Raw genomic sequence first — 26,747 nt, 5'->3', positions numbered from 1 at the left:
GTCCTTCTGTTCCTTAACATACTTTATTATCCTCCTTTCTCCCAGTTCTTAAATTGTCAGGATCTTAGCGTATTATATGAGTGGTTGGTCGAGCTCAACACAGCATTGACTATGATATGGGTTGGTGTGTTAGTGTGTGTTGTTTTTTGCATGAGTGGATCAAACACAGCAGTGCTGCTGGAGTTTTTAAACACCTTATTGTCGCTGCTGGACCAACAAAAATGAACAACACAAATGATGTGCAGCAACAGATGATACACAGGGTGGACCAGCTAGGTAGAAGTGTCTAATAGAATGGACAGTATGGATACAGTGTTTAAAAATTCCAGCATTATTGCTGCATCTGATACTATGGCGTCAATAAGCCACAAACCAAAATTACCTTCTCTGTGTTGGACCTGGGGGGCTGACCATTGAAGAACAGGGGAAAGAAGGATAATAAAGTGGGTGTAGAAGAGTGGACAGTGAGTGTAAAAACAAAGTGGTGGTCACACTAATCTGACTAGACTGTGTATATAAAGTATATGTTTTTTTTTTTCACTTTCCTGAGTTTCCTGTTTTTGTGTTCTATTAAAAACAGCTGTTTATAATTTTCATTTATTTGTCCTTTTTTTCTTTTTTTACACAGATGCATGCATGTGCCTCCGTGTTCTCCCTCAGTGTTTTGGCTTTGCATCGTGCTAGTCTGATCACAAGATTCACAAGATTTGTGCATGCTCTCTGGTTTCCTTTTTTTTATTTATTTTGTCAAACGCTGCATGGCCTCAATATAAAGTGCATGCAAGATCAGCTGATTTATTTGACTAAAGTATACAATTTTCAACCACTACAGATGAAGCCCTGGACTACTCAAAGAAAGGCACGTTGTTGCTTTCTGGAATAACTACCACCCAGGAAGCATCCTTTGGACCCAACAGTGTACTAAGATCATCAAATGGTGTTGTGTACTCGTGTGTTTCTGCACCCGTTCCACCCACATATGCAATTACGACTCAACCAGGCTCAATATTCAGTACAACATATGACACTCTCAGCAATATAACAGAGCCATTTACCACACTTCAGAACCAGCCCTCGCCGTACGAGTTTATACACCCCACTGGACCCGACCAGTCAATATTCTTGGAGCCTGATCCAACCAAGGACATCCTGCCTTCTGCGCTAGCCAACCTGCTTCCTTCACTTACAGCCTTCCCAGAACTCTACTCCGATGCCACACTTGAGGCCTTGGCAGCCTCACTTGATGTCCTGGTATCTCCGAACTTCCCTGCTTATGATGATGGTAAGAGCCAGCAGTACCAGGCCGAACATGAGTTTTTGCAGTTAGAGAAGCTGAAGCAGCTATGTCTTGCTGAGGAACTTGAATGGGAGCGACAGGAGATACAGCGCTACCGTGAGCAGGAGCAAATCATTGTCCAAAAGGAATTGGAGGAACTACAGAGCATGAAACAGCAACTCTTAATGCAACAGGAAGAAGAACGCAAGGCCCATTATATTCTTCAACAGGAGACATTCGCCCAGCAGCAACTACAGCTCGAGCAAATCCACCAGCTACAGCAGCAGCTACAACAGCAGTTAGTGGAACAGAAAGTATATCCCTATGGGTTTGAAACAAATGAAGAGATGTCTAAAACCACTGGCTCAGGTATCATTTTGGATACCCATTATACTAAAGGTGATAATGGCCAGTACTGGCCAGTGAAGGATGAAAACTCCACATCATCAGTAACTGGCGAGGATTGGTACACTGCTTCCACTGGTGGTTCAACATTGCCTAAATCAGAAGGTATTCTCAAAGATCCAGAAAGTTCCAAAAAGCTATTGCAAGCCAATGAACAAAGTGTAGGGATAATTGATAGGAAAGTACCAGAAAGTGGCATCCAGACAGATGAAGAGGAAGAGATGGAAAAACCTTACTCTGGCCGGAGGCGGCGTAGTAGGAGAAGCGTCGACAGTTGTGTCCAAACCGATGATGAGGACCAGGATGAATGGGATGTCCCAGTTAGGAGCAGGCGCAGGTCTCGTTCAAGCAGATACACCGATGGGGAACGAGGCAAAGGCTCCAAAGTATCCAGCATCGCAGTCCAAACTGTGGCTGAGATCTCAGTTCAGACAGATCATTCTGGAACCATTAAGAGGTCCCCAGTAAGAGCTCAATTCGATACCACCGTAGACCTACACAGAGGAGGCCACACTGAAAGTGACTCAGATGTCACATGCGACAGAGACAAGAGACATTCAGGTCCCATTGAAATTGGTGTTACCACACATCTAACAGCAGATGGTGTTGGGATCTCCACATCAATGCCCAGGTCTCCCAAGGTGTTGTATTCCCCAATCTCACCTGTGTCTCCAGGAAAGGGTTCACAGAAGATGTTAACAGCTGAACCATCAAGACATCCTAGTAGTCCAAGATCTCTGAAGGCCTCCCAGCGATCTCTGTCTGATCCCAAATCTCTGAGTCCTACTACTGATGACCGAATCATGTACCAGTATTCGGATGCCTATTCCGTAAGTACCATAATAAGTTTAAATTTCTTAACCACTTCATTTTACTGACAAGGTCTCTGTGCCTGTGTGTTTCAGCATACCTAATATACAGTGAGGCAGATAACCAGACAGGGATTAGACCTCGTAGACTATGGAAAATCCCCAGTAAAATGCTGTACGATCCAAGACTTGATCTTTGTCTGGAAAACTGCTTCACCAAGTATTTTAGAACCTGAAACAGAATTATTAGCAGGTTTGTTTTCTTTAGTGCCAATCAAATGAAAACTGGGTTCAGTACAAAACTGGGGTTATCTAACTCTAGTTCACCTACAGTACAGTGGAAATTGTGAAATGCTCGTTTATTTCCTGCCATTGGCATATTTAAGAGTTTTAGGAGATTAATTATTATTTTTTAAGACTTTTAAGACTTTTTAAGTATCTACAGACACTATACATTAAACTTTAACTGCAGAAATCCTGCTTAGCCAAACTTCGTAAATACAGTAAACTTTTTGATACAATCATATTTCTTTTTATTGCAGAGCAAGGGCTCACAGAGTGGGACCCCTCTTGGCTCACAGAAGAAAGTAAAGCGTACACTTCCTCACCCACCACCAGAAGAGGATAACATTATTGGCCCGTCTGGATATAGTACTGGTTCTGCCCGAAGAAGAATGTGCAGGAACACCACCATGGCTCGAGCAAAAATCCTGCAAGACATAGACAAAGAACTGGACTTGGTTGAGAGGGAGTCTTCCAAACTCCGCAAGAAGCAAGCTGAGCTGGATGAAGAAGAGAAAGAGATAGACGCCAAACTGAGGTATCTTGAGATGGGCATCAATCGAAGGAAGGATGCTTTACTGAAAGAAAGGGAGAAGAGGGAGAGGGCTTACTTGCAAGGTGTGGCTGAAGAGCGGGACTATATGTCTGATAGTGAGGTTAGTAACATCAGAGAGGGACGGGGCAATGGGCTTGGACTGGAGCGGCCACGAACTGCACCTCAGTCAGAGTTTAACCAGTTCATTCCACCACAGACTGAAGCTGACTCTCAGTACGCACAACTCGGAAGTCCATACTCCCATTATCAATACGCCTCCCAAACTGGGACCCCGAGTCACTTTTCTCAGCAGACCTTGTACCAACAGCAGTCCCTTTATCACCAGCAGGTGCCCTCTTATCAGTCCCAGTCGATGTATTCTTCAGTGCCCTCCCTCAGTCAACAGTCTCAACAAACTGGTTATGACCATGCCTCCCAGCTTCTTCTTATGCAACAGAAAAGTCGCCAGAGTACTCTGTCCGAGTTAGAACCGAAGATAACCACTAACTACGAAGTCATCCGCAATCAGCCTCTACTGATTGTTCCATCATCTACAGACAATGCATATGGGGTCTCACACCTTGGGGGCAAATATAGTACCTTAGATTTGAGAATGGGTCTGGAGGAAAGAGGCAGTATGGCCAGCAGTCCCATGTCCAGTATTTCAGCAGAATCGTTCTATGCAGACATTGACCATCACAATGTCAGGAACTATGTTATGATTGATGACATTGGGGAACTGACCAAAGGTTCTACAGGATTGGCCTCAAACTTTAACATCCCCGATAAGGACATCAGCAAGACTGACAGACTGCTCAGAGCTGCTGAAGTTCGTCGGACAGCAGATGTCAACGACTTCCTTGGGCCTCTCCAAGCAGCCTCTAGACTGCATTCATATGGTAAGCCTGATGAGGATGCAATGGAGGAGCCATATGAGTTGAAGCTTCTCAAGCAGCAAATCAAGCAAGAGTTCAGGCGAGGCACAGAGAGCCTGGAACAACTCACAGGACTGCCTCATTATATCCATGCTGAGAGTTTCAGACATTTCCCAAAATCAGAGAAATACAGCATTGGAAGACTCACTTTAGAAAAACAAGCTGCAAAACAACTTCCCGCCTCAGTCTTGTACCAAAAACAGCTGAAGAATAAGAGAGCTCTAATTGACCCCAAAATTACCAAATTTTCCCCCATTCAAGAAAGTAGGGACCTTGAGCCTGATTACAGTGGTTTCTTGGCCTCCACTGGCTCAGCAGTAACTGGACTTTCCAGCAGGGCAAGGCTCCTACAGGATGAAATTACTTTTGGCCTAAGGAAGAACATAGCTGAGCAGCAGAAATACCTTGGGTCCTCACTAAGCAGTAACCTAACTCAGTCTCTAAACCTTGGCCAGTCTCTCAACCTCGGCCCAACTTTGAGGGCCTCCCTCCAAGAAGATGGTACCTATCCGAGCGGCACCCGTTCAAGACCATCTTCCAGGCCTTCTTCTGTGTATGGACTTGACTTGTCAATCAAAAGAGACCTTTCCAGCTCTTCACTTAGGTTAAAGACAGACGGTGAAGGTATGGACTCCCAGTTTGGTGTAGCAAGAGCTAAACCAACCAGTCTGCCAATCAGCCAGAGCAGAGGTCGTATCCCAATTGTGGCCCAGAACTCAGAAGAAGAAAGTCCACTGAGCCCAGTTGGGCAACCCATGGGTATGGCAAGGGCAGCTGCTGGTCCCCTCCCACCTATCTCAGCAGATTCGCGGGACCAGTTTGGTTCCAGTCACTCTTTACCAGAGGTACAGCAGCATATGAGAGAAGAATCACGCACACGTGGCTACGATCGAGATATAGCCTTCATTATGGACGATCTGCAGGGAGCCATGTCAGACAGCGAAGGTAAATTTGCTCTGAGACTCTCTTCAAATAGAGCCTTGGTTGACATGTGTGTCATGCATGACCCTAATCGTGTTCATATACGTGTGTGTAAGTTCTGATTTGGTTTCATACCTGTTCTGATCTTTCTGTAATTATTATTATTTTCTTGTACCGGACTAAATGGAGTGTATAGTGTATCATTGTGCATGTGCATGATAAACTCTTCAAATTTTCAGTTTCTGTTTCTCTTCATTTATACATAATGTGTACATTAATATGTATAAATATGTGTTTCCTTGTGTATTTGAAAGCTGTTACTGTTTCAGTTCATGTGCATGCTGTTGACACTGCTCATTTTTGTTAAACACTTTTCTTCTCTGTTACTAATAGCTGTTAAAAGAAAGTATGCAAATAGGATTGTGTCTTGTATATAAAATGTCAGTAGTCTAATTGTTTTCTGATTGTAAACCAGGTGCCTCCAATTAATTGTCAGGGATAAATATTCAGGGGTAATCAGAAGGGAAACAATTAGCTTATATTTCTTCACCCTGTTGAAATACATTAGTAGACATGTAGACATTGTAGTTATTATGTAGATAACAAATTATTATATTTTAACATAACATAACATTTTGCTTTTAAATGTCAAACGAACACTGTACTGTATACTTATATAAACAAACAATTTGGATTTAGTTAACCAATTTTGTGTAGTCGTAGTTAGAAAATCTCAATAAAAGCATGATTTTAAAATAAGAAAATATACAATTAAAATATGCATACATATATATTTATATTTATATATATATATATATATATATATATATATATATATATATATATAGTTTTGGTGTCTTTCTGATTGGTAATACATAGCCTTTTAAACCCAACTATTTTAATCATTCAGGCTGGCATTATGTTGGAAATTGAATTTCCCTCCCTATATAATAATATATATGTAGATATGGCCTAAAAATACTCTTAACATGTCATTGCTAATGCCATTTAAATCAAATTATGTCGAGTCTAGTTGTATGTAAATTAATAAAAAAAGGCAATGTATTTAATTTATTTAAAAAAGGCTTATGGCTTTAATAATTATACAATTATTTTAGTAATAGCATGCTAATGGTGTCATGATTGCATATTGAACTGGCTTTCTGGACACTGATTAAACTAAGCCAAGAAAAGTGAAATAAATAAAACTTTAATTTTAGTTTAATTTAGTGTTCCAGGAAAACAGTCCATGCATATTCTTGTGTGAATAAAGATTTCAAAAATCGTTTTATTTACTGCATGACTTTTGAGTGATCATTAAGCTGTTGTGTGTTGGGATTGCAGTTTGCGGAACTGGATGTTATTCTCTGCATGTGGGTTTTTACAGTACGTATTGTATTTGATGCCTCTTGATGTTTAAGTGCACTTCAGTGTTAGGACAGGGACGATGTACTTTGTAAATAATTGTGTCAGACCATCTTGAAACAAAGTGCACAGTGTTCTAGGTCTGATATGTTTGTTAAAAAGAGCACTGTTGTCCCTTTGATTAATTACTTGCAGCACTACAGACAGATTGCGATTGATTAATTAGACTTTCTCTGCAGCTACACTGAGTAACTTTTACCCTGTGGGGAAACTATATGAACGCTGAATATTTTACACAGTCTGGAGCTTTTTCCCAAGAACTGGCCCTCTTATCTCTTTAAGTCTATTTTCACAGTAGTGATGTTTCAGTACTTAACTTCAGTAGTGTGAATTATGTGTTTATTTAAATTGTGCAAGAAATTAAATTGATTTATTTAACCCATACACAGTGTGAACACTGGCAGGACTGTGATATTTGACCCAAGTCAACCCAAAGCAGATTTAAGGTTGTGAATATGCTTTGGTTTGCAGCACTAAATGACCCCCTGATGGTTTTGCACAGAAGTGACCCCAGGCTCTATCATGAGAGTGTCAGACACGGTAGAGTATAACTGTAGTTGTATTCTATAAGTCAAACTTCATATTCTCGCTTTAATGTAGAATGCAACTATAATGAAGTTTTCTCTGCTATTATCATTACTTAAAAAACTGCCTAAAGTCACTCATTATATCAGCAACCGAATAATAAACTAACATGTCCCTGCTGGAAAAAGCTTAGCCAGCTCAAACTGATCAAGCGTTTTTTAGCTATTGGCCAGAATAAGGTATGGTTTTGTCTTAAGCTGGCCTTTCAGCAACCTGGTGAAGCTGGTCAATCAGCATCGCCATTCTGGCCATTATGACCATGACCATGGTAATCAACTACAACTGCCACGCTTGTTATCCAGCCTGATAGTGCCTTATTGGTTGACCGATTTCCAATCTAGTCAACCAATATTCAGTCACTACATCAACCTCAAAAATATATCTTATGCTGGTCAAGTTCTGTGAGAATGACCAGCTTTTTTTAACCAACTTAAGCTTCAAAGACCAGCTTGGACCAACAGAATCCAGCTACCAAAAAAAAGCTGGTCTTGAGCTGGATTTTTCAGCAGGGGTCACAAATGTAGTTTGTAACTTCTTTGAAAGACGTGAAGGATGTATCGGTGTGGCAGCAGTAGGAAACGTCCCTGTGTTTCAAAGAAGGTGTAGTGTATTTCTACATACACTATATCTCTAATTAATACAGCATTTAACATCACGACCACTGATGAAACACTGGTGGGTTTATTTGCCCTTATGGGAGCTTTTGATTTAATAATTGCATGAGTAGCCATAGTAGATATTTAATAGTAGTAACAGTAGTCTACCATTAAAGTGTTATATTTGAATTATGCTATCATTTTATACCAGTGCTTCCAAACCCTGGTCCTGGATTGGACATTTTTAAGGTTTCCTGATCTTACAATTTTGAGTGTGTTCTAAGTGCATTTGAATTAGTAATGCTAACAGGTTTTTAAATATATATAAAGTGATTTTAGATTAGATTTTAGATATTAGATGTCAAAGTTGACTGTTCTTAGATATTCTAACCGTTTTTTTTTTTAGTGTGGTTACGATGGACAAATTCAATGCAGAACAGAAAATGTCGTCAGGGAAAATTAGAAGAATAAGGCTTCCTTTTAAAAAATATTTTTTGTGCAATTAGTATCTCACTATTTTGTGTACTTACTCGCCAAATTCACACTATTAATATTAGTAAATAGCAATATAGCCGGGAATGATGTCACACCCGAGATGACTGCATTCTAGTTAAATGCTAATCATTTTACACCATTTTAAAACATTCCCAACGAGCATAGTTAGCTATAAATACTACTTTAGCACAGCTAGCTTGATAATCATTTACCAGTGTTTAAGGGAGAATCTAGAAAACTATATCCCAGTTTAGCATTTATAACAAAACAATACATTAAATGGTATATTGCACATTAAAACACATGCAAAAACTCATTTTAAGGATGCAGAATTAAGGCCTCTCATTCTGGACCATCTACTTTAAATCCCCCAGGCTCAAAGAATATGTATATTAAATACGGGAGACTACCTGTACTTCTGTGACAGTTGGGATCTCTGCCATGGAAATACCATATCCATGGATAAATCCATGTTCATTGATTTTTTGAGACACTGATACAAAGATGTTATTTTTAATAACTGTATAACACTACTGTTTTTACTACTATTGGTGTTTAGGGTAGCCATTTTGTCTCTAAACTCTGGGTTGGTAAAGCTCTTCCTATTTTCAACATGAAGGAGCTTTTCTATTTAAATTTCCTACCTGGAACTCAGAAATTCTGGTATTTTTAACTGGGACACAAACATTTTAAAGCTACTGTAATTAGCTGATTAACTAGCTGGATCAGGTGCAGAGTTTCCTCCAGGACAAGGGGTTGGGAACCACTGACTGAGGTGGTCTTTACTTTTGGGAAAACCCAAGATGTGGCACATCATTAAAAAAAAAAGCTGTTGAATAGTGGAATTTATTCTACAAATTCACTGAAATGCAATGTTTGCATCACAGCACGAGGTCCTAGCTGGAAAGTAGAAGGTGAGAGTTATTGCACACCGGCATTCAAAATCCCATTAAGCATAACTCAATCAACTCGTCTCATGCGTGTCATAGTTTTGAGTTATGGGCATATCTCTGTGGTGCACCTCAGCCCCATCCTGGTATTCATGTCCATATACTGCACAAGGTATCTCTCACACGACCTGGTCATATCAGCAAGGTCACATGCATACTGTATCTACATGCCTACATACCTGTCTTATCATGAGAGCGGCATGTTGGGACGGCAGATCTCCATGTGTCGAGGTCATCAGTTCACAGCATGATCAATGCATCCTCACACAAGTGAAGGAGTGAACGTGGGCTAATGCTGATTTAATGTGACTCAGGAGAGAACATCAGGTCTTTATTACAAAATGAATTGGGACAGATTCTATGTAATTTTAAATGAATTAGTTTTGACTTGCACTTTTTCAGTTTAATGAATTAGAAATTATAAACAGTATACATTTTATGGACCTAGTTATATACATACAGAGGTGGGTAGACTACACCCATGTTAACCTAAGCAGAAATCATTAGTCATATTTTAAATTAGAGATGCACCAAAATTAACTTTTTTGTTCATTAATTATTTTTTGTTCCATCAATGAGTAAATTAATCAACCTAAATCTAGTTTTGTATTGGTTTTCAAAAAAGTACAGCTTTATATTTACCTCAGCAGTGCTAGTTTAGTAGCAAAAACAACATTGTGTCTAAAAAATGTGACTAGTCATTAGTCATTCTGTTTTTTCACTTATTTGGCTAAACACCAAAATATTTTTTGCTCGGAATCAGTTTGGTTGCCAAATATTTGGTTCTTCTCTCAATTGATGATTATCCATAACATTAAAACTAACTAAGATGAAGTAAATAGCATTGATATTTGGTCAAGTCTTGGAATAAACACTTTTCTTAAAGTTGATGTGTTGGGATCAGGAAAATGGACATATGTAAGAATATGAGCCTCTTTGTCAAGTGCCAGATTGTGATAACTAGACGACTAGGTGAGGGCACCACTAAAATATTAAACAGGTCTTGTGAGGTATTCCTGGTATGCAGAGGTCATCAAAAGTTCTCCAAGGAAGGAAAAACATTGAACCTCACTATTTACATGACTTAAAGGATCCGTGGCTAAAGTAAAAGTCTTTATAGGCAAGTCAGTTCCCTCCATCTTGCCAGGAACACCAGGCAATTACAGTATGTTCACTCATATAAAAAACAGCCTACTATCTGTTTGGATGGAGAGAGACATACTGTATTTTAAATCAAACAAACTCTACAATCATCAATGCTGCAAGATGTTGGTAAAAAATTATGCAATCCAGTATTGCATAAGTTTTTACCAACAACTTGCAGCATTGATGATTGTAGAGTCTGACCACTGCTCAAAGTCTTCTCCAGCACATCCCAAAGATTCTCAATGAGATTAAGACTAGACTCTGTGGTGAACAATCCATGTGTGAAAATGATGATCCCATGAATCCTGACATTGCCATCTTGGAATATGTCCTGCGTAGAATCTGCTTAATATTAGCCAGTTACTAGATGGTGCTAATGTTATCTGGTCAGCCAAATACATAAATATACTGCAGTGTTTTACTACCCACCTCTGAATTTTACACATCAGACAATACAATTTACAGTACTGCTTAAAAGATATTTGACAATTCTATCAGTTTAAGAAGATTCTCAAAGGCTCTATGTGGAGTTCTAAAACACGTGACATGCATATACCTGCGTAGATCTGATTCATTGGGATAGACTGCTTTTTAAAAGCTGTTTAGTTTTATATCATCATTTTTGTGATGAATTTGGCAGTGGAGTTTACTAAACTGGTCCTTCTGCAGTGATGTAGTGCTATGGAGTGGTTTTTTTTTGCTGGTAGAGAGAGTAAAAGGGCAGCTCACAGTGTTGATAAGATACTAGCACTTATCAGTCTGCTAATCGAGTGAAGTGTGGATAAGGCATCTCATCCTCGTTGTCTGTGTGTCTGCTGTGCTTCGAAGCCACAGCAGCTCTCCGTCCCACTATCAGAGCATGATGTGTGGACATTGTCCCATTTAGGGACACGGTGTGCATGCCAAAAAAAAAAAAAAAAACTTGCATGCCCTGTACACTTAACTATATTTGCTTGCGTCTCATTCCACTGTGTTTTATGCCCTACACACCTTACCACTGTGAGTTTCTCTAATGACAGCCCACCTGATTTAATAGATACCAAAGAACCATTGCTGTGAAAGTCAGCACTCGGTTTTTGAACCCTGTTCAGCTAGAAAAATAATGTTCTTCTCAGATGTGGTAAGGGGTAGTGATTAGGGAGAAAGGTAGTGGATTGGGACACAGCCTCTAAAGTAAGTCAGTACAGTGGTGAAATAGCTGCTTTCCTTCATTGTTCCCCCTAAAGCCTACCATCTGCAGCATGAAGAGACTGACTGGTTTGATAAACCTCGTGAGGGTCGCGGTGGACCACACGCCGTACAGGACAGAAGACAGGTAATGTACTGCACATACAAACAGTAAAGACGACCAAGTTATTTTTTGTATATATTTATTTTTAGTTTAACTCAATTTAACTCAATCCAAGTAAAGATGGTACCTCACCTCATAAATAGGCAACCAGAATGGTCATGATGGTCAAGCTGGTCAAGCAGTGTTGTTATTTATGCTGGTCGAGTTCCATAAAGGGCTGCTTGCCATCAGCAGCCAGAGTCAGAGAGAGCCCAAATGACCTTGCTCTATCTTGGGTGTACGTGCTCTCCCCTTTCACATAACCCCTAGTGTGATGTTGGTCAGAACATTTAAAACAAAGAACGTTTAGCAATGTTTTGAAAAAGTTCAAGAAGATTAGTCTGTAGTCTTCCTAGCTAGATTAATAATAACATTATGGTAACATTAAAAAAATAACATGGCCAAAAACTAAAAAAACATACATTGATACAAATGATGTTGTAATAATGTTACCAGAACATTTAGAAAAACTGACAGATTGACACAGGACTACTCAGTGATGCTGCATCAGCAACAGCTCAAACAGAGGTGGTGGGTGGCTTCACACATATTGGAGGAGGCATCAGCTTGTCTTCACACTCCTAGTTTTTGGGGGAGTTGCTAGTTATAGGGGTTACTAGTTCCTGCAAACAAGGATTGATTAATTGCACTTCAGGTTTAATAAATAAAAATTAGGGTCAAATTAGAAAAAAATATATATTAAAGATACATAAAAAATATTTTGTGGTCAATCAGCATGTTTAACTACTTAAAGTTAAATGTTTTTTTCTGATACATCAGCTCACAGGCGCCTTGTGCTGATTGACATCACCCTAGGAGTGATGAGGGGAAAGAGCGCCATCTGCCCATCCAGAGAGAGCAAGGCCAATTGCTCGCTCCCAGGGCTTCGGCAGCTGCATGAAAGGGATTCGACCCAGCGATCTCCCAATCATAATGGCAGCATTTTAGACTTTTGGACCAATCTGTGCTCCTCCTTTATGAGTTTTAAAAAGTTAGGAGACACAGCGGCCATATTCTTATCATGTAAATTGCTGATTTTATATTCATGAGTGTTTATCCCTGACAAAACATGAATATGGGAATCATACTGTTTTAGATTGTTTGATTATTTTGATTATATATGATGTGTTGCAGATGAAAGCCATGCATTATCCTTTCCCTCACACTCGCATCAAACTGCTGAGGGATCCTAAAGACCAGAGTGTTTCAGGTATACTTTACTATTCCTTTACTTTACTATTGGACTCATACATCTACAGAGATGTCATGTCTGCAGTGGCTCTATTGGTACTTATGATATATATATATATATATATATATATACATCAGTGCAACATATACTGTACATAAACAATATATATACAACTAATATGGGCTGTGTTTTCTTGGTATTTGTAGGGGGTGGTCTGGGGATCCGAGTGGTGGGAGGAAAGGAGATTCCAGGAACAAATGGAGAGATTGGCGCCTACATCGCTAAAGTGTCAGCCGGAGGCACTGCTGAGCGGACAGGGAAGGTTGTGGAAGGTGAGATTTTAACATTCATAAGAGGCTTCATGGCTGGCGAAACTGACAATACCGATTCGGCTGCCTGAGTTGGCCACTTTGTTGCTATTTTGGCCATTTTGGTTACTTGTGAGCGCCTCTCTCAGGTGTTATTATGTGTAATTATCTTTTTCTATTTTTAATTGCCGAGACAAAGCACCCTTTGAGAAGCATTTTGGCCCCACGTCTGGCGCAGATGTAGATAATTTAAGCAGGCATTTCTCATTTCTGACTGCTGTGCACTTTTGCTGTTTTGTCCCAGTGGACTGAAGCTAACTCAGCATCTCCTGTCACTCTAGATAAGCCTGTCTCACAGACACAGCAGTGCACAGAGCATGCTATGGCCTCTGGGAGAGAGACAGAGAGCCCTCAGTGCTCAGGTTATTAATTTAGAAGGGTAATCAACGGCAAGAGTCACATTTAATGCTGTCATGTCGGCCGTGAGGTCATGGAGCTGAGATTTTCAGCCACAGTGAATAAATGCAGAATTGAGTGGATGTTTAGCTGCTGCTATGACCCGTACACTGCTGAGACCCCCAAGCATTTTGATATTATACTCTCTATTTAAAGCGCAGAAGCTCAGTATGTCATTCCGGGGGCCACTGATCTGCTTTTAGAATAGTAAAACATCTGCTGTTCATCTTAAAAGTAATTTCCTCTGCTGTAATGGGATATCACCTCCTGCGGCAAAAAAGTCTAAGGTCTGCAGATCTAAACAGACTGTGCTCACCATTTTGAAAACCATCCAAAAATTATATTATCTTATTATATGTTTAAAAGTATCCAGACACCTCTTTTTATTAGTGAGTTTTACTACTTGAAGGTGCATCCATTGCTGACACAGGCATTCGTTTGTGCACAAGCAGCAGAAAAAAGCATTTGCAGTAGAAAGGCATGCTCCGAGGCAGCCGGGCATGAGCCTTAGGGCACCTTGACCAATGCCAAGCATCAGTTCGAATGACATAAAGCCTCCTAGCGTTGAGCTGTGGAGCAATTCTCTGCATTCTTTGCAATGATGGTGCTCCATTCAGTACTTTGAGGTATGAGTTATGTACTGTAGTTGATAAAGGAAATTTTGATGAGGTTTAGTGATGCTCACCCAATATTCTAACCTCACTAATGCTCTTGTCACATCCATCCAATGCAGTCAAATACATATATTTTAGTAGAAAGCCTTCACAAGACAGTAGAGAGGTTCTACATTTTTGTTCAATTGCCAATACTTTAACGTTAACTAGACAAGCTATGTGTGCATTTGCACATCTGTGTCAGCAATGGGTTAAAGTTAAAGTAAAGTTAAAGAAGCTAAATGCATTCATTAGAAGTGGTCTCCAAAAACATTTGGATATCAAGTATAGAGTATCTAGTGTAAAGCCTTCTCAGAAAATTTGAGGCTCTTACTACTTAATAATTGGGTAATGAACTCCCTTAATACCACTAGTGTTGAGTAGCGTTTGGATATTTACTGTACATGTGAGGGTAATTCATTCTGGAAGTGTTTAACACTGGAAAGAGCTATGGGAGCTATGGACTAAAGACTAACAGCGCAGACGCTTGCAGACATGTGAATGATGTTCTTCTGTTGTCTCAGCTGCTGAACAGCTCCGTCAGCAGAAGGCCTATCTGAAGACTCGCTTTCATTTGTGTAAGTGCTGAGGAGTCGGCCCTCAGAGTGGTTGGGTTTGCAGTGTTGCAGTGTTGCAGTGTCTGAGCTCTTTATCTACCACTAATTTCTCATTTCCTTTATTTCTTTCCTGTCCAACAGTTTCCTCTAATTCAATACACTTTAAAAAATAAAGGGGCACCAGAAGGTTCTTTCAAAGATTCCACAGAACAGGGTGTGGCCTTACTTATATACACTTAAATTTTACTCATCAGTAAATTACCAGGTAATGTAGGTTGATTTGAGTAGGACAACTATTAAACTATGCTGGAAGTCAGTCCTCCAGAAATGGAGTTGTCCACCCTTGCTATAAAAGAACCACTTTTGTTTTCATAACACTGGTTCAATAGAGATAATTTGATTTAGAGATATACATAATTTTAGACCAGTTTTTCAGTCTGCAACTGTTTTTTGTAGCTTGTCACTAAAATCCTCTGCGCTGAGGCAAATTGGCGATTACTCAGCACTCGCTCAGTCATGTAGTATGAACTGCTAAAGGACGGCAATGAGTCAAATAATATATGTCAAAATTGAATAATTTGTGACCATATGTTGCCGATTAGCCATGTAATGTAAAAGCCCCAACAAATTAAAGACGCCCGATTGCAGCCGAAGCAGTTGTGTAGTGTACATGGCACAATGATCTGATGACTTAAAAATTCTGCCGGGCTACAGGTGTAGATGTTAAAAAAAAATAAAACAAAATATCTGCAGTAAAATAAGTTATTTACATTCTGAACCTTTGAAGGCATTGGAGACTTCAACAGGATATTTGGAGAAGCTACCTGTTCACACTATACTCCACTTAATTATTCAGATCATCAATTTTTTTTAATTTGAAAATAGACATTAATAGTGGACAACTATCATGAAACAAAATGTTTGGAGGACATGACATGTTTGGTTTCTATTTAGGAAAATATTGATTTTTAATTGTCAACCTTATGATTTGTATTCATTATATTTTGACAGTTGCAGATTTACTTTACAATTTTAAAATATTTTCTAATACAATTACAATTAAGATTTTCAGAAATGTTTCTTATCAAACATAAGATCTTTTTGCTAGTATTGACCCACGCCCTTGACTGGGCAGAGAAGAAGAAAAGAGGGGGAGCGAACTCAGAGTATTGGGGTGGAGTTTGGGGCAGCTTCGCTGTAAAGCGTGAAGCCGAAGCCCCCCCTCTCATGAAGAGAAACATGAGGAAAAATTATAAAATTAACAAAGGAGGAAGATGGGGAGGAGGTGGGTGCGAGGTTGTTCAACGAGCAGGTAGAGAGGAAGTGACGATTTAAATAGGGAAGGAAGTGGGAGGAGTGAGGGCGTGGATCAACTCCCAAAACTTAGTTATGGATACATAACTCCACTTTATGTAAAGCTTGAATAGAAATCCTTAAGATTAAGGTGTGTTTTATCAGGCAGAAAAATGACAAAAGTGCTTTCCTGTTAAAGGGTTAAGAAGCTTCTGGTGTATCATTATTTTTATTTTTTGTTTAGAGTGTCTTATAATATAAATGTGTTTGTGTGTGAAACTGTCAGTACATTGTGTGGGGCTTCTTTCGACGCTAAGAGATTCTATAACTATGACTACACTGCTAAAAAAAAAGATGTTTAAACAGTTGCTACCAATTTAGACTGATATTTTATTTTCATATGTACTTTGTTTGTAACTGTGATTTAATAAGTATTGTGTGCACTGCAGGAATGCAGGTCCTGGAGTGGAATGGAATCTATCTGATGGGAAAGACCTATGAGGAAGTGCAGAGCATCCTGGGTCAGCAGCAGAGTGGAGACGCAGAGATATGTGTTCGCCTGTGAGTTACCGTTTCCTTATTGCCTTATTAAACTACGGTATTTGTAGTAGCATATCCTTGGGGGAGTTTTACACAAGAATGACTCATGAGCACAGACAGAACAGAGTGAAATACAGTAGAGATAACCTGGGTAAATGACTATTTGAGTGAAAGTAAAAGTATAATTAACACTTTCAGTGAATGATGTCTACAAAACTCTAAGAACAGCACAGTGGGACTAAGTTCTTGTTTTTCTAGTGCTTTCTCTTAATTTATGATCACAAGGTAAGGTAATTAAGGTATTATAACATATTTGTAAATGTATTGTCATTTATAAAAAGTTATTTTGGTAACACTTTCTATGAATGGTATGTTTATTAGGCTCTATAAACATACTCTTGTCACGTTATAATGCATTCATAAGGCATTATAAATGTGGTTTTATATGTATTTATTAAAATATATAACACATTATAGCCATTATACACTATTAATTGTGATTATAATGCATCATAAACTTTGCTTGTATTGTGTTATACATCTGGATAAAAATATCAGATACCTGTCACTATTAATACTGTATATTCCCATGATGGACATCTGTCACTTTACCTAAAGTGTACAACGACACATTATAATATATTATAAGCTAATATAAGCAATTATAGTATTTGAAATAAGTGTAATTCATGGGTGGTTAAAAATAAGTATAGCATGCTTTGTTAAAGCACCTTTTTGGAGGTTAATAATGCATAATAAACATGACTATAATGTCTAATATTTTTAGAGATTACTATACATTACATTACATTTGGCAGGTGCTTTTGTCCAAAGCGACTTACAATAATCTTAGAAATGGGAGTAAGAATAGTTTAAAATGTTTATAGTTATGTTTATTATGCTTTATAAATGCATTATAATGTGTTATATGTATATTCATAGAGTCTTATAGACATGACATTCATAGAAAGTGTTATTATTTTTTTGGTTGGTAGTGTAAGCAGAGTAAGGGCTGCTTTTTAACTGATTTAAAATATGCGCACGCATGCACAGTATTGTGTAATGTTGAGGTGAGGTGAGGCGAGATACAAACAAGCTTTATTAGGGGACTTCAACAGCCAGAGACAAAAGAGCAATTACACCCAAATAACCAGAGATTAATTACATCCTATTATATTCAGGGGGACTAGAACAAAAGAGTGCAAACAGCAGAAAAACACCAGGGGTTCTGTGTAATGCACAAAGAACTGGGAATATTTAACAAGAAAATCTAAATGAAGACAAAAACGACCTTAAATTGCTCTGTAAACACAATAAAATGTCATCCAAGCGTCCAGCCATGTGTGGTTGAGTAAATATCCATGTAAAAGTAAATGTGGAAGAGTGTTTAAAAGCCGGCTGGCTCTTGGAGTAAAAGATCTCCTCAGTCTGTCTGTTGAGCAGCTCTGTGGCAGCAGCCTGCCACTAAACACACTCCTCTACTTCATAATGATGGTTTTCAGTGAGTGATGTAGTGTTAGAAATCTTGCCAAAAGGCTCTTATTTGGGTATCCTGGTGGCTTTTCTGAGCAAGGAATTAAACTCCAGTCTGCCCCAGTATTGTGTTATATTTGTGTGAGTTGTAAATGTAGTGTTTAAATTGTGGTAAAGATAATGCTACACCATTAAGAATAGAAGACACTCCTGCAAACCATGCATTTATTTACAGCATGGGATCTACTGTATGCGCATCTTAAGAAATGAATGCAATACACCCCTGACCGCAATTCAAAAACAGGGGAAGCAGTGAATCACAGTGTGACATCCTGTAACCAAGCAGACTCAACAAACCACAAAAAAAGCAGCTCTTATCCCATAATTTCTCCTGTTTTTTTTCTTTAACAAGAATAAACAATAAAATAGTCTCCACAGCAGTGTTTATTGCTGATGCTGTGGTACAAAACCAAGTAAGGAATTCTTGTGGCAGTATGGGATGTTTAATCATTGACCTTCTCCTTATTGGATATAGCTTTAACTATATAATAACTATAATAAAGACAGATACTTAAACAAGAGCCTAAGTACTGTAACTTTAATACATTTATTAATCTGATTGATAGTATAACTGGCTAAACTACAACTGCTAAACAGGACTTATATACAGTAGTTGCTCTATAAAAAAAACTCCCTCCAAAGCAACACATAATAAAATGTTAAGTTAAGATTGAAAATTGTCTTTATTCACTGTTTGTTCCACGTTGTTGTGTTTTTAGAGACCTGAACATGCTCTCAGACTCGGAGCATCCGCAGCAGCTGGAGCTGCAGTCTCAGATAAAGGCCGGTAGGTCTCTCTTCACTGTGGCTGAATGCAGATGAGTCTCTTTCTATATTGCAGTGGAGGAAAAACATAAGGCAATTTGAGGATTATCATTTTCCATTCAGCGCACAGTAGCCTTTCAGTATGTTATTTATTTTTTGCAATATGTGAGCGCTGATCTGCTGCAAGATTGCTACAGCATCTGGTGTTCATCTTAAACCTTGTTTCCTCTATTGTAGTGTGATAGCACCACCGCCCGCAATAAAGGCTCAGATCAGCTCGGTGATAGTAATATCAGGGGAAGAGAAAATCAAAAATAGACTGCTGCCATTGCACAGATACACTCACACACACACACACACACGTATTCGTACAGAGACACACCCACTAAAATCCCTTCATTTATCAGTATATCATTCCTGTCATAAAAAAAAAAAAACTGGAGCAGTCACTATTCATTAGATCTGTAATCAACTAATCTTGTGATATTTAGCAATTAATTGAGTGATATATAGTTGTTTTCAATAACAAAACAGGCATTACTAAAATAAAATATTTGAGAGCAAAAAAAATTTTTGCAGAGTTTTTCATTTTTTTTCATTTTGGAGATACTAGGTTGTTGCACAATATTTTCAAAGTAATGCATAAAAACAATGTTATCAAGTTATTAAGATAACTGTTAACTCTTTACATTGTTTCATACAGAAGGTCATTTTAAGCCTATGACCTTTGAATCTAGAAAATACTGATTTAGTTACTAATATAGTAAATACAGAATAATTAAGATGGTCATTAAAAGCAAATATTCAAAAAGGTAAAATATAATTTAATTTAGCCTAAAATATGTATGTATATTATCAGTTTATTATATTATATTATATTATATTATCAGTAACACGTTGGACACACCCCTTCTCATTTAATGTTTTTCTTTTTTTCTGTATTATAAATAAAAAGTACATTAATATTGAAGACATCAAAACTATCAATGAACACATACAGTATGCAATTATAAAAAAAAAAAGCCAAAATATGTTTCATACGTTAGATAATGCAAATTTACCCACTCTTAGCATTAATCTCTTAGTGTGCTACGTAGATGTAGAACCTGGGACTGTTCTCCACCTTTCTTTAAGGGGTTCAAGAGTGCTGAGCTCTTGTCCTAAAACACCTGGGCTGGGTTTTTATTTCAGGTGTTTCTGAAGGGATACCTAATTACATATGTGTTTCTTAATAGTTTTTAACTCTTTTTTATGAATATGCAATATAATAAATATTTATGATGTTAATGGGAAAGTATGTCCAAATGTTATACAATGATAAAAAAAAAAACAGCACAGAAAGAGTAGTTGGAATCAAATGACACTGTATATGTGTGAATGTAATAATAACATATGAAAGTGATTACATTACTAGAATAAAAGTACTGTATATGTTTATTGGTAAAATGTGTAAAACCCTGTTGGGCCTCCTCTACAGTGCTTTCCTGTAATGTGCAGTGATTCTCTTTATTTGCAGCTGATCGTCAGCGCTCTCCTGGTGTAGACCCTAATCAGTTGGCTGCGGAGCTGCAGAAGGTGTCTCAGCAGCAGGCCCCTGCCTCTGTTCTGGCTGCCCTGGAGAAAGCCGGACACCTGCATTCCGCCACCGGGTCCGCCGCGTCCAGCGCAGTACCCAGCCCCGGCCAGCCCGGCTCCCCCTCCGTCAACAAGAAACGCCACAGCAGCAAGGTACTGTAGAGTGACAGCAGACGTGTGTGTGTGTGTGTGAACCCATGTGCAGAAGGTGTGTGTGTGTGACAGTACGACTGGCTTTGAAGCTGAAGGTTAGATGTGATTAGACTGTTTGATCTCAGTGTGATGAAGCAGGTCTGTAGCTGCAGGTGGTCTGACTTCTGCAGACCCTTTTCTTCTTTATCTTAACGCTCACTGTAAGCAATTCTTCATCCTGAGTGAAGTCATGCTCTGCTCAAAAAACGAGACGTATTAATTTACGGAGGAGGTTAAACTGAGTGTGTGTGTGGGTGGGTGTGGGTCTGAATGCGTGTATGAGCATAAATTTTTATCCGTAGTTGATTCTTCATAGTTGTTTTTGCTACAGTTTTGATTTGCATTATTGTGATTGTGTGTTTATTCTCAGTCTGCAGAGGCTCTGAAACCACAGCCGCATCCAATCACTGGTGAAATGCAAGTGAGTCCACTTACCCAGCACATATATTTTTATATAAAGTATGTTTTATCTTTGCTACATAAAAACCTTGTGCCTCCAAAACTTTAGAGCAGAAAAAATATACACTACCGGTCTACTAGATTGTAATTTCTCTAAAGAAAAGACTTATACATTTCCTTGTGTATATATGTATATATAAACAATACTACTTTTTGTAGGTTTTATGCTCATTTGTTTTCAAAATTGTATACACTGGATTTGGGGATTTTGTACCATTTTTATTTATTGACTGGACCTGAAGAGCTTAAAAGGCAAAAATACCAGGAAAAAAGTGTTCTTAAACTTTTGACTGGTAGTGTACATTTTACTGATTTTGGAGCATTTGGACAACAGACAAATGTATGTTAAATCAAAAACTGAAAATCAAAGAAAATGGAAATAAAAGTTTTTTTTTTTTTTTTTTTCTGTGGCTCATATATTTGTACATAAAAACTGGTGTAAATAGTGAAAAATTATAGCAATATAATTTTATCATTAACAGTGTCACTGTAAATATAACATCAGTAAAATTGAATGTAATACTTGAATATATTGAATTGAACATATTTTACAAGAGAAGTAATCAAAAACGTCTTATCTTTCAATGGAAGTCAGTGTGAAAAGATTACATTTCAAAACCATTTTTGGAGCATTTCCCTTGGTTAATTCATCATGAAATTTTGATGAAATTTTTAATGTAAAGAACAGTTGCCAGATTCACATAATGTCAAACTATAATAAATGTAGATACACAATTTGTGCATGGCAGTGAGTATAAATAAATAATACACATAGATGTTAAGACATATCATTACTGCTGCCCAATAAAAAACACCCATCTATATTTATTGCCCAGTTTTTACCAAGTTTTTACCATTATTTAAAACCTGTAGCGTTTCTGTAGCGTTTAGTTTTAGTTTTAGTTCAATTACAATGTCTATACAACTAATTTATAAGTTACATACTTGTGAAGTTTTTATTGTGCTCAGTGGTTTAGCTACATATACTTTCAGTAAAATAGCATTGGGATTAATTTAAAAAATAGCGCTCCATCTTACATTATTAATGTAAGAAAAATGTTTAAAAATGTGTAATAGTCAATCATTAAAATAGCTGTTAATGGGTATGACATGGACATTTTCAATTCTCTCTCTTTAGATTAGAACACTCAATTCCAATAATCATACTTCCTATGATTTTGTCATCCATTTATAATAGCAGGGTCATAAAATGCTATTTAATGGCCCTTCCTATTTAACAGAGTTATAATGATATGAGGTGCTGAGTGAAGGATCATGTCCTGTGTTTCTTGCTGCAGCTCCAAATCAACTACGACAAGAATATGGGTAATTTGATCGTTCACGTCCTACAAGCAAGAAACCTCGCCCCCAGAGACAATAACGGATATTCAGATCCTTTCGTCAAGGTGTATCTGCTGCCAGGGAGGAGGTAGGTACCACGTGTTGGAATGTGTGTATGGTGGTGTGTTTGTGCGTGTGTGTAGGTGTGTGTAAAGTATTCTATTTACGGGTTCTGAGAAAGTGTAAATGTGTGTGAGGGTGGGTGTGTACGAGAGATAGAGAGCAGCAGGAGAGAGAGAATGAGAGTGAGCAAGGAGAAAGAGAGAATGCAAGTGAAAAGAGATAGAGAGAGAGAGAGAGAGAGAGAGAGAGAGAGAGAGAAAAAAAAAGAGACACTGTATTTGTGTTGTCTGTCCTTGTGATCTGTCGGTGTCGTGTGGTTGACGTGTGTGAGTGTGTGCTTATGTTTGTGCTGTTTTATGTTCTATGGCTGAACCTTAAATTATTTTGATGTCTAATATATTATTTAATTTTAACATTGATTTTCTCTTGATCTTGAACCCCACTGTCCTTTATTTTGGTGTAAACTAATATGTATGTTTCCCACTGGAATTCTTTTGTTTACTGCAACAAGCCTTCCATAAAAAAAGCCTCTAATGATAAATTCTATTAGACATTGAAACAAGGAAAAAACTGACTGTGCTAAAGTTACAAAACCACTGTCTGAAATCAAAATAACTAAAACGTCTACTGCTACTGCTTCTCATAATTAGCTTGTTGCTACAAAGAAGTGTTGCCAATAGATTAAACAAGCTGTCTGGAGCAGATTAAAATAAACCTATTGGCACCATGCATAATGCCAGATATGTACTAGAGGGGTATAAAGCCTCCCAGCATTGAGCTGTTAAGTAGAATGATAGATGGTGCTCCATTATAAACTATAGAGTTGTGGATGAGGTGAGGTGGTGATCATCCAGCATCTCAGTGTGCAACAACAGGAGTGTTGGCAATACTTTGCAAAGATTGACACAAACAAAGGGTAACTATACCCTGGTAAAACAAGTTTTAGTACTAGTGACATAGACCCTAAAAACAGATCACGACTGCAAGTCCTCTGCAAGAGGTGAATTGTGGGAATTGTAGTTGTCTGAATCAGTGGAGACAAGGAAAAGGTCTGCATGTGTGATATATATTACCTTTATTTAAGTCCAGTAAACTTAAATTGTACAAAAGTTAGTAAACTGCCAGGGCTTTGACCAAAAAAAGGAACTAAAAACAGAAAAATATTCAGCTCTGGGAAAAAATAAGAGACCACTTAAAAGCGATACATTAATGAGCTTTTTCATAAAGTTATCCAAAAGCAGTGTGTAAGCCTGGTGGAGGAGAACATGCCAAGATGCTCAAAAACTGTGACTAAAAACGAGGGTTATTCCAACAAATATTGATTTCTCTTGATTTCTCTTAAAGCTTAATGAATATGAACTAGTTTTCTTTGCATTATTTGAGGTCTAAAAGCTCTGCATATGTTATTTCAGCAATTTCTCGTTTTGTGCTAATAAATGCTCTTAATGAAAACATTTTCATTTGGAATTTGGAAGAAATGTTTCCCATAGTTTATAGTCTCTTAATTTTTTTCCAGAGCTGTATATTGTTATAAATAAAACTGAAACGATGCTAAAGTTTACAAAGGTTTATTTGGGTTTACAAAGAACAGACTGTGTGACTGCAGACTCAACAGCAGCAGTTACTTAACACTACACATTCAGACTTTCATCATAATAACTGTAGAAAGACATTGAAACAAAGAGAACTCTGTAACTGTTATAAGTATAAGTACTACAAACAAAGATAAGGTGTGGTGAGAAGTGTTTCCTACACCTTTAAAAGACTCTTGAAAACTGGAAAAAACAAGTACAGGAAGAGGTCTTGCTGACCCACATGGCAACAACATATTTAGCCCATCTCAACACTGGGCTACGTCTCAGTTTCAGCAGTGAAAAGAAGAATTAAATGTCTATCAGGTGAAGTGCCAAAAATCATTACCAAGATGACAAAATGAAAAATCAGCTTTTCTGGGAGATACAACAATGCAAATGGGCTACTAAAAACACCAGTTTTCTTAAACTATATAAAATACTGTAGGTCTAAACAAAACCTTTTCAGAAGTATTAATTTAATATGACACTGCTCCTGCACTACATAAAACCTAAAAATGAGTAATTTTACAGCTGTAATGGCTTCTTGGAAGGCATAAGTCAGGTTGCCTTCTATTCTGCTCAGCCTAACTCTCCTTACACTCCATTTAGCCATTGAGCTTTTGAGTCTCTGCTCGCGACCCATAGAGTCAACAAGCAGCAAAATCAATATGGCCGCCTCCGGTGTAAGCAACGTAATGGTATATCTGCTATCTCCTAATGGCCATATCTGGAGTGTTTATGAGATTAGGCTGCATTACCTGCCCAGCCTCTGCTCTATCTGATACCAAGATCCACTCCATTATGTGTGTGTTTCCACGTACACACTCTGGAGTGCTGGTGCCGACGGTCTCCCTCCCTCTGTGTGTTCGTTCCTTTCTCTTTTTCTTTGTCTGCTTTTCTTGGACTCTCTGACTGTTTTCTGTTTGTCTGTCTGCTTTTGCATTCCTAACAAATCTCTGGATTGGTTCAGCCAAGTCATGGTTGTCCAGAACGCAAGGTAGCGTGGCGCTTCTCCTTTCTGTCACTTGCTTTCGTTCCTTTGTGCGAGTGCGTAGTGTACGCGTGCGCAAATGTGTGTATATGTATATATGTGTGTGTGTGCTTGTGTTTCGGGTCCCGCGTTCATTACTGAGCTGTCATTCAGCCGGGTTTTGATTGGTGAGCCTGTGTTTTTCCGTGCTGCTGAGATGTACCATCAAAGCTACCTCACAACCATCTCTACCTCTCTGTGCAGTGAGATATGCCAGCCGCATAAATCATAAATCAGAGTGTTGTGCATAAATCATGAATTACAAGTAGCTTCTCATCTTAAAACACTCTTCGCCAGACGAGTGTTTTGAGCGTATTTGCTTTATGAAGAGGATCCCGCTGTAGCTGCTTGTGATGAGTGCCCATTTTGTAGTTCTCACATGTGAGTTTTGCACTGTTAGTAGTTCAGCTGTTCTCCAGGAATGCATGTGGGAGGTGTAGTTCCATGTAGTACTTCCGCTGTGATCTAGTGATGTCATTCTTCTCATCTGCTCTCCTATCAGCACAGTATTTCCCTTCATTACTGATTCATTGAAGCACTATTACTGTACAAACTGTTAAATATGCCTTATACCTTGTTTTTATCTTTATTAATTTCTACTGTATTTCAGTCTTACTATATTGGCTAACAAAAAACGATGTGCTATAAATACTGTAGTTTTAAAAGTAAAAAATAGTAAATGGCTTTTATGCCAGTTGTATTGCTAATTTTAAGTAGGCCCAATTTGCATTTTTGCTTTTTGGCTAATAAGTTTTACATCCTGTCTTTTCATAATGACATTACAGTGCTGAGAACAAGAGAAGGACTAAATATGTACAGAAGACCCAAAACCCTGAATGGAACCAGACCGTCATCTATAAAAACATCCACTTGGAACAGGTAACTATAACAAAAAAAAAAAAAAAAAAAAACACTCACTGACCAAAAATTTCACCCACATCTGTCTCAAGAAGAAATGTAAATGATAATGTGGTCCCCAAAAGGGCATAAAGGGTGTTCCAATGTTTTTTCCAAAAAAAAAAAAAGCTCTCAAATGCTACATTTGGATAGTGTACGTCATGGTGATAGATCGTTGACTTCTAAACATAAATACCTCTGTGATGCATTCAAAGAAAAGTTTTTATTTATATTTTAAAAGGCATTGGACTAAAAATTATCCCACTTTAGGTAATTCATCAGCCATCCACTACTGTTTTCAAATTACAAATCTATGTTCTGTTAGCAATCCAACATCAGTGTCAGGTTCAGGTATAAAGGCCTTGTGATATCCAGTATACATATATTATCATTAGATTAACACATTTACTACCCTATTTTAGCAATCTCTAGGAGAGCTGTCAACCGTTCACCGCTCAGCTTGATTTGGGGCATGTGTCAGTGTGTCTTTTGCTATCATAACGATGGGAAAATGTGTTTTGGGCATAATGTGAAATCAACCATTGCTATTCTCTTCAAAAGACAAGTGAGTCTGGACTTTTGCGCATTGCTATTTTAACAATGCAGCTATCTGGACATCAGCTATCAGC

At 38.1% G+C, this 26,747-nt stretch overlaps 1 protein-coding gene across 8 annotated transcripts in view; it reads left to right on the top strand.

The window, feature by feature from the left end:
* Positions 1-26,747, top strand: part of pclob (piccolo presynaptic cytomatrix protein b) — a 129,302-nt gene that overhangs the window by 85,967 nt on the left and 16,588 nt on the right. For 4 of the 8 annotated variants that reach the window (XM_022679579.2, XM_049483372.1, XM_049483366.1 and 1 more), the window contains 14 exons: positions 833-2,511; positions 3,033-5,187; positions 7,060-7,128; positions 9,152-9,178; positions 11,587-11,675; positions 12,825-12,900; positions 13,089-13,214; positions 16,599-16,710; positions 18,942-19,009; positions 20,504-20,715; positions 21,125-21,175; positions 22,512-22,642; positions 25,162-25,188; positions 26,007-26,100. In XM_022679579.2, coding sequence (XP_022535300.2) covers positions 833-2,511; positions 3,033-5,187; positions 7,060-7,128; positions 9,152-9,178; positions 11,587-11,675; positions 12,825-12,900; positions 13,089-13,214; positions 16,599-16,710; positions 18,942-19,009; positions 20,504-20,715; positions 21,125-21,175; positions 22,512-22,642; positions 25,162-25,188; positions 26,007-26,100 — 4,916 coding nt within the window. The remainder of the gene's footprint in view (positions 1-832; positions 2,512-3,032; positions 5,188-7,059; positions 7,129-9,151; positions 9,179-11,586; positions 11,676-12,824; positions 12,901-13,088; positions 13,215-16,598; positions 16,711-18,941; positions 19,010-20,503; positions 20,716-21,124; positions 21,176-22,511; positions 22,643-25,161; positions 25,189-26,006; positions 26,101-26,747) is intronic. The other 4 variants (XM_049483370.1, XM_049483367.1, XM_049483368.1 and 1 more) reach the window with 4 other exon arrangements.

Source organism: Astyanax mexicanus, chromosome 9 (assembly GCF_023375975.1).
Source record: "Astyanax mexicanus isolate ESR-SI-001 chromosome 9, AstMex3_surface, whole genome shotgun sequence".
NCBI classification, from domain to species: domain Eukaryota; kingdom Metazoa; phylum Chordata; class Actinopteri; order Characiformes; family Acestrorhamphidae; genus Astyanax; species Astyanax mexicanus.
The sequence above is the reverse complement of the archived record's forward strand: the minus strand, read 5'-3'. Positions and strand labels throughout refer to the sequence as shown.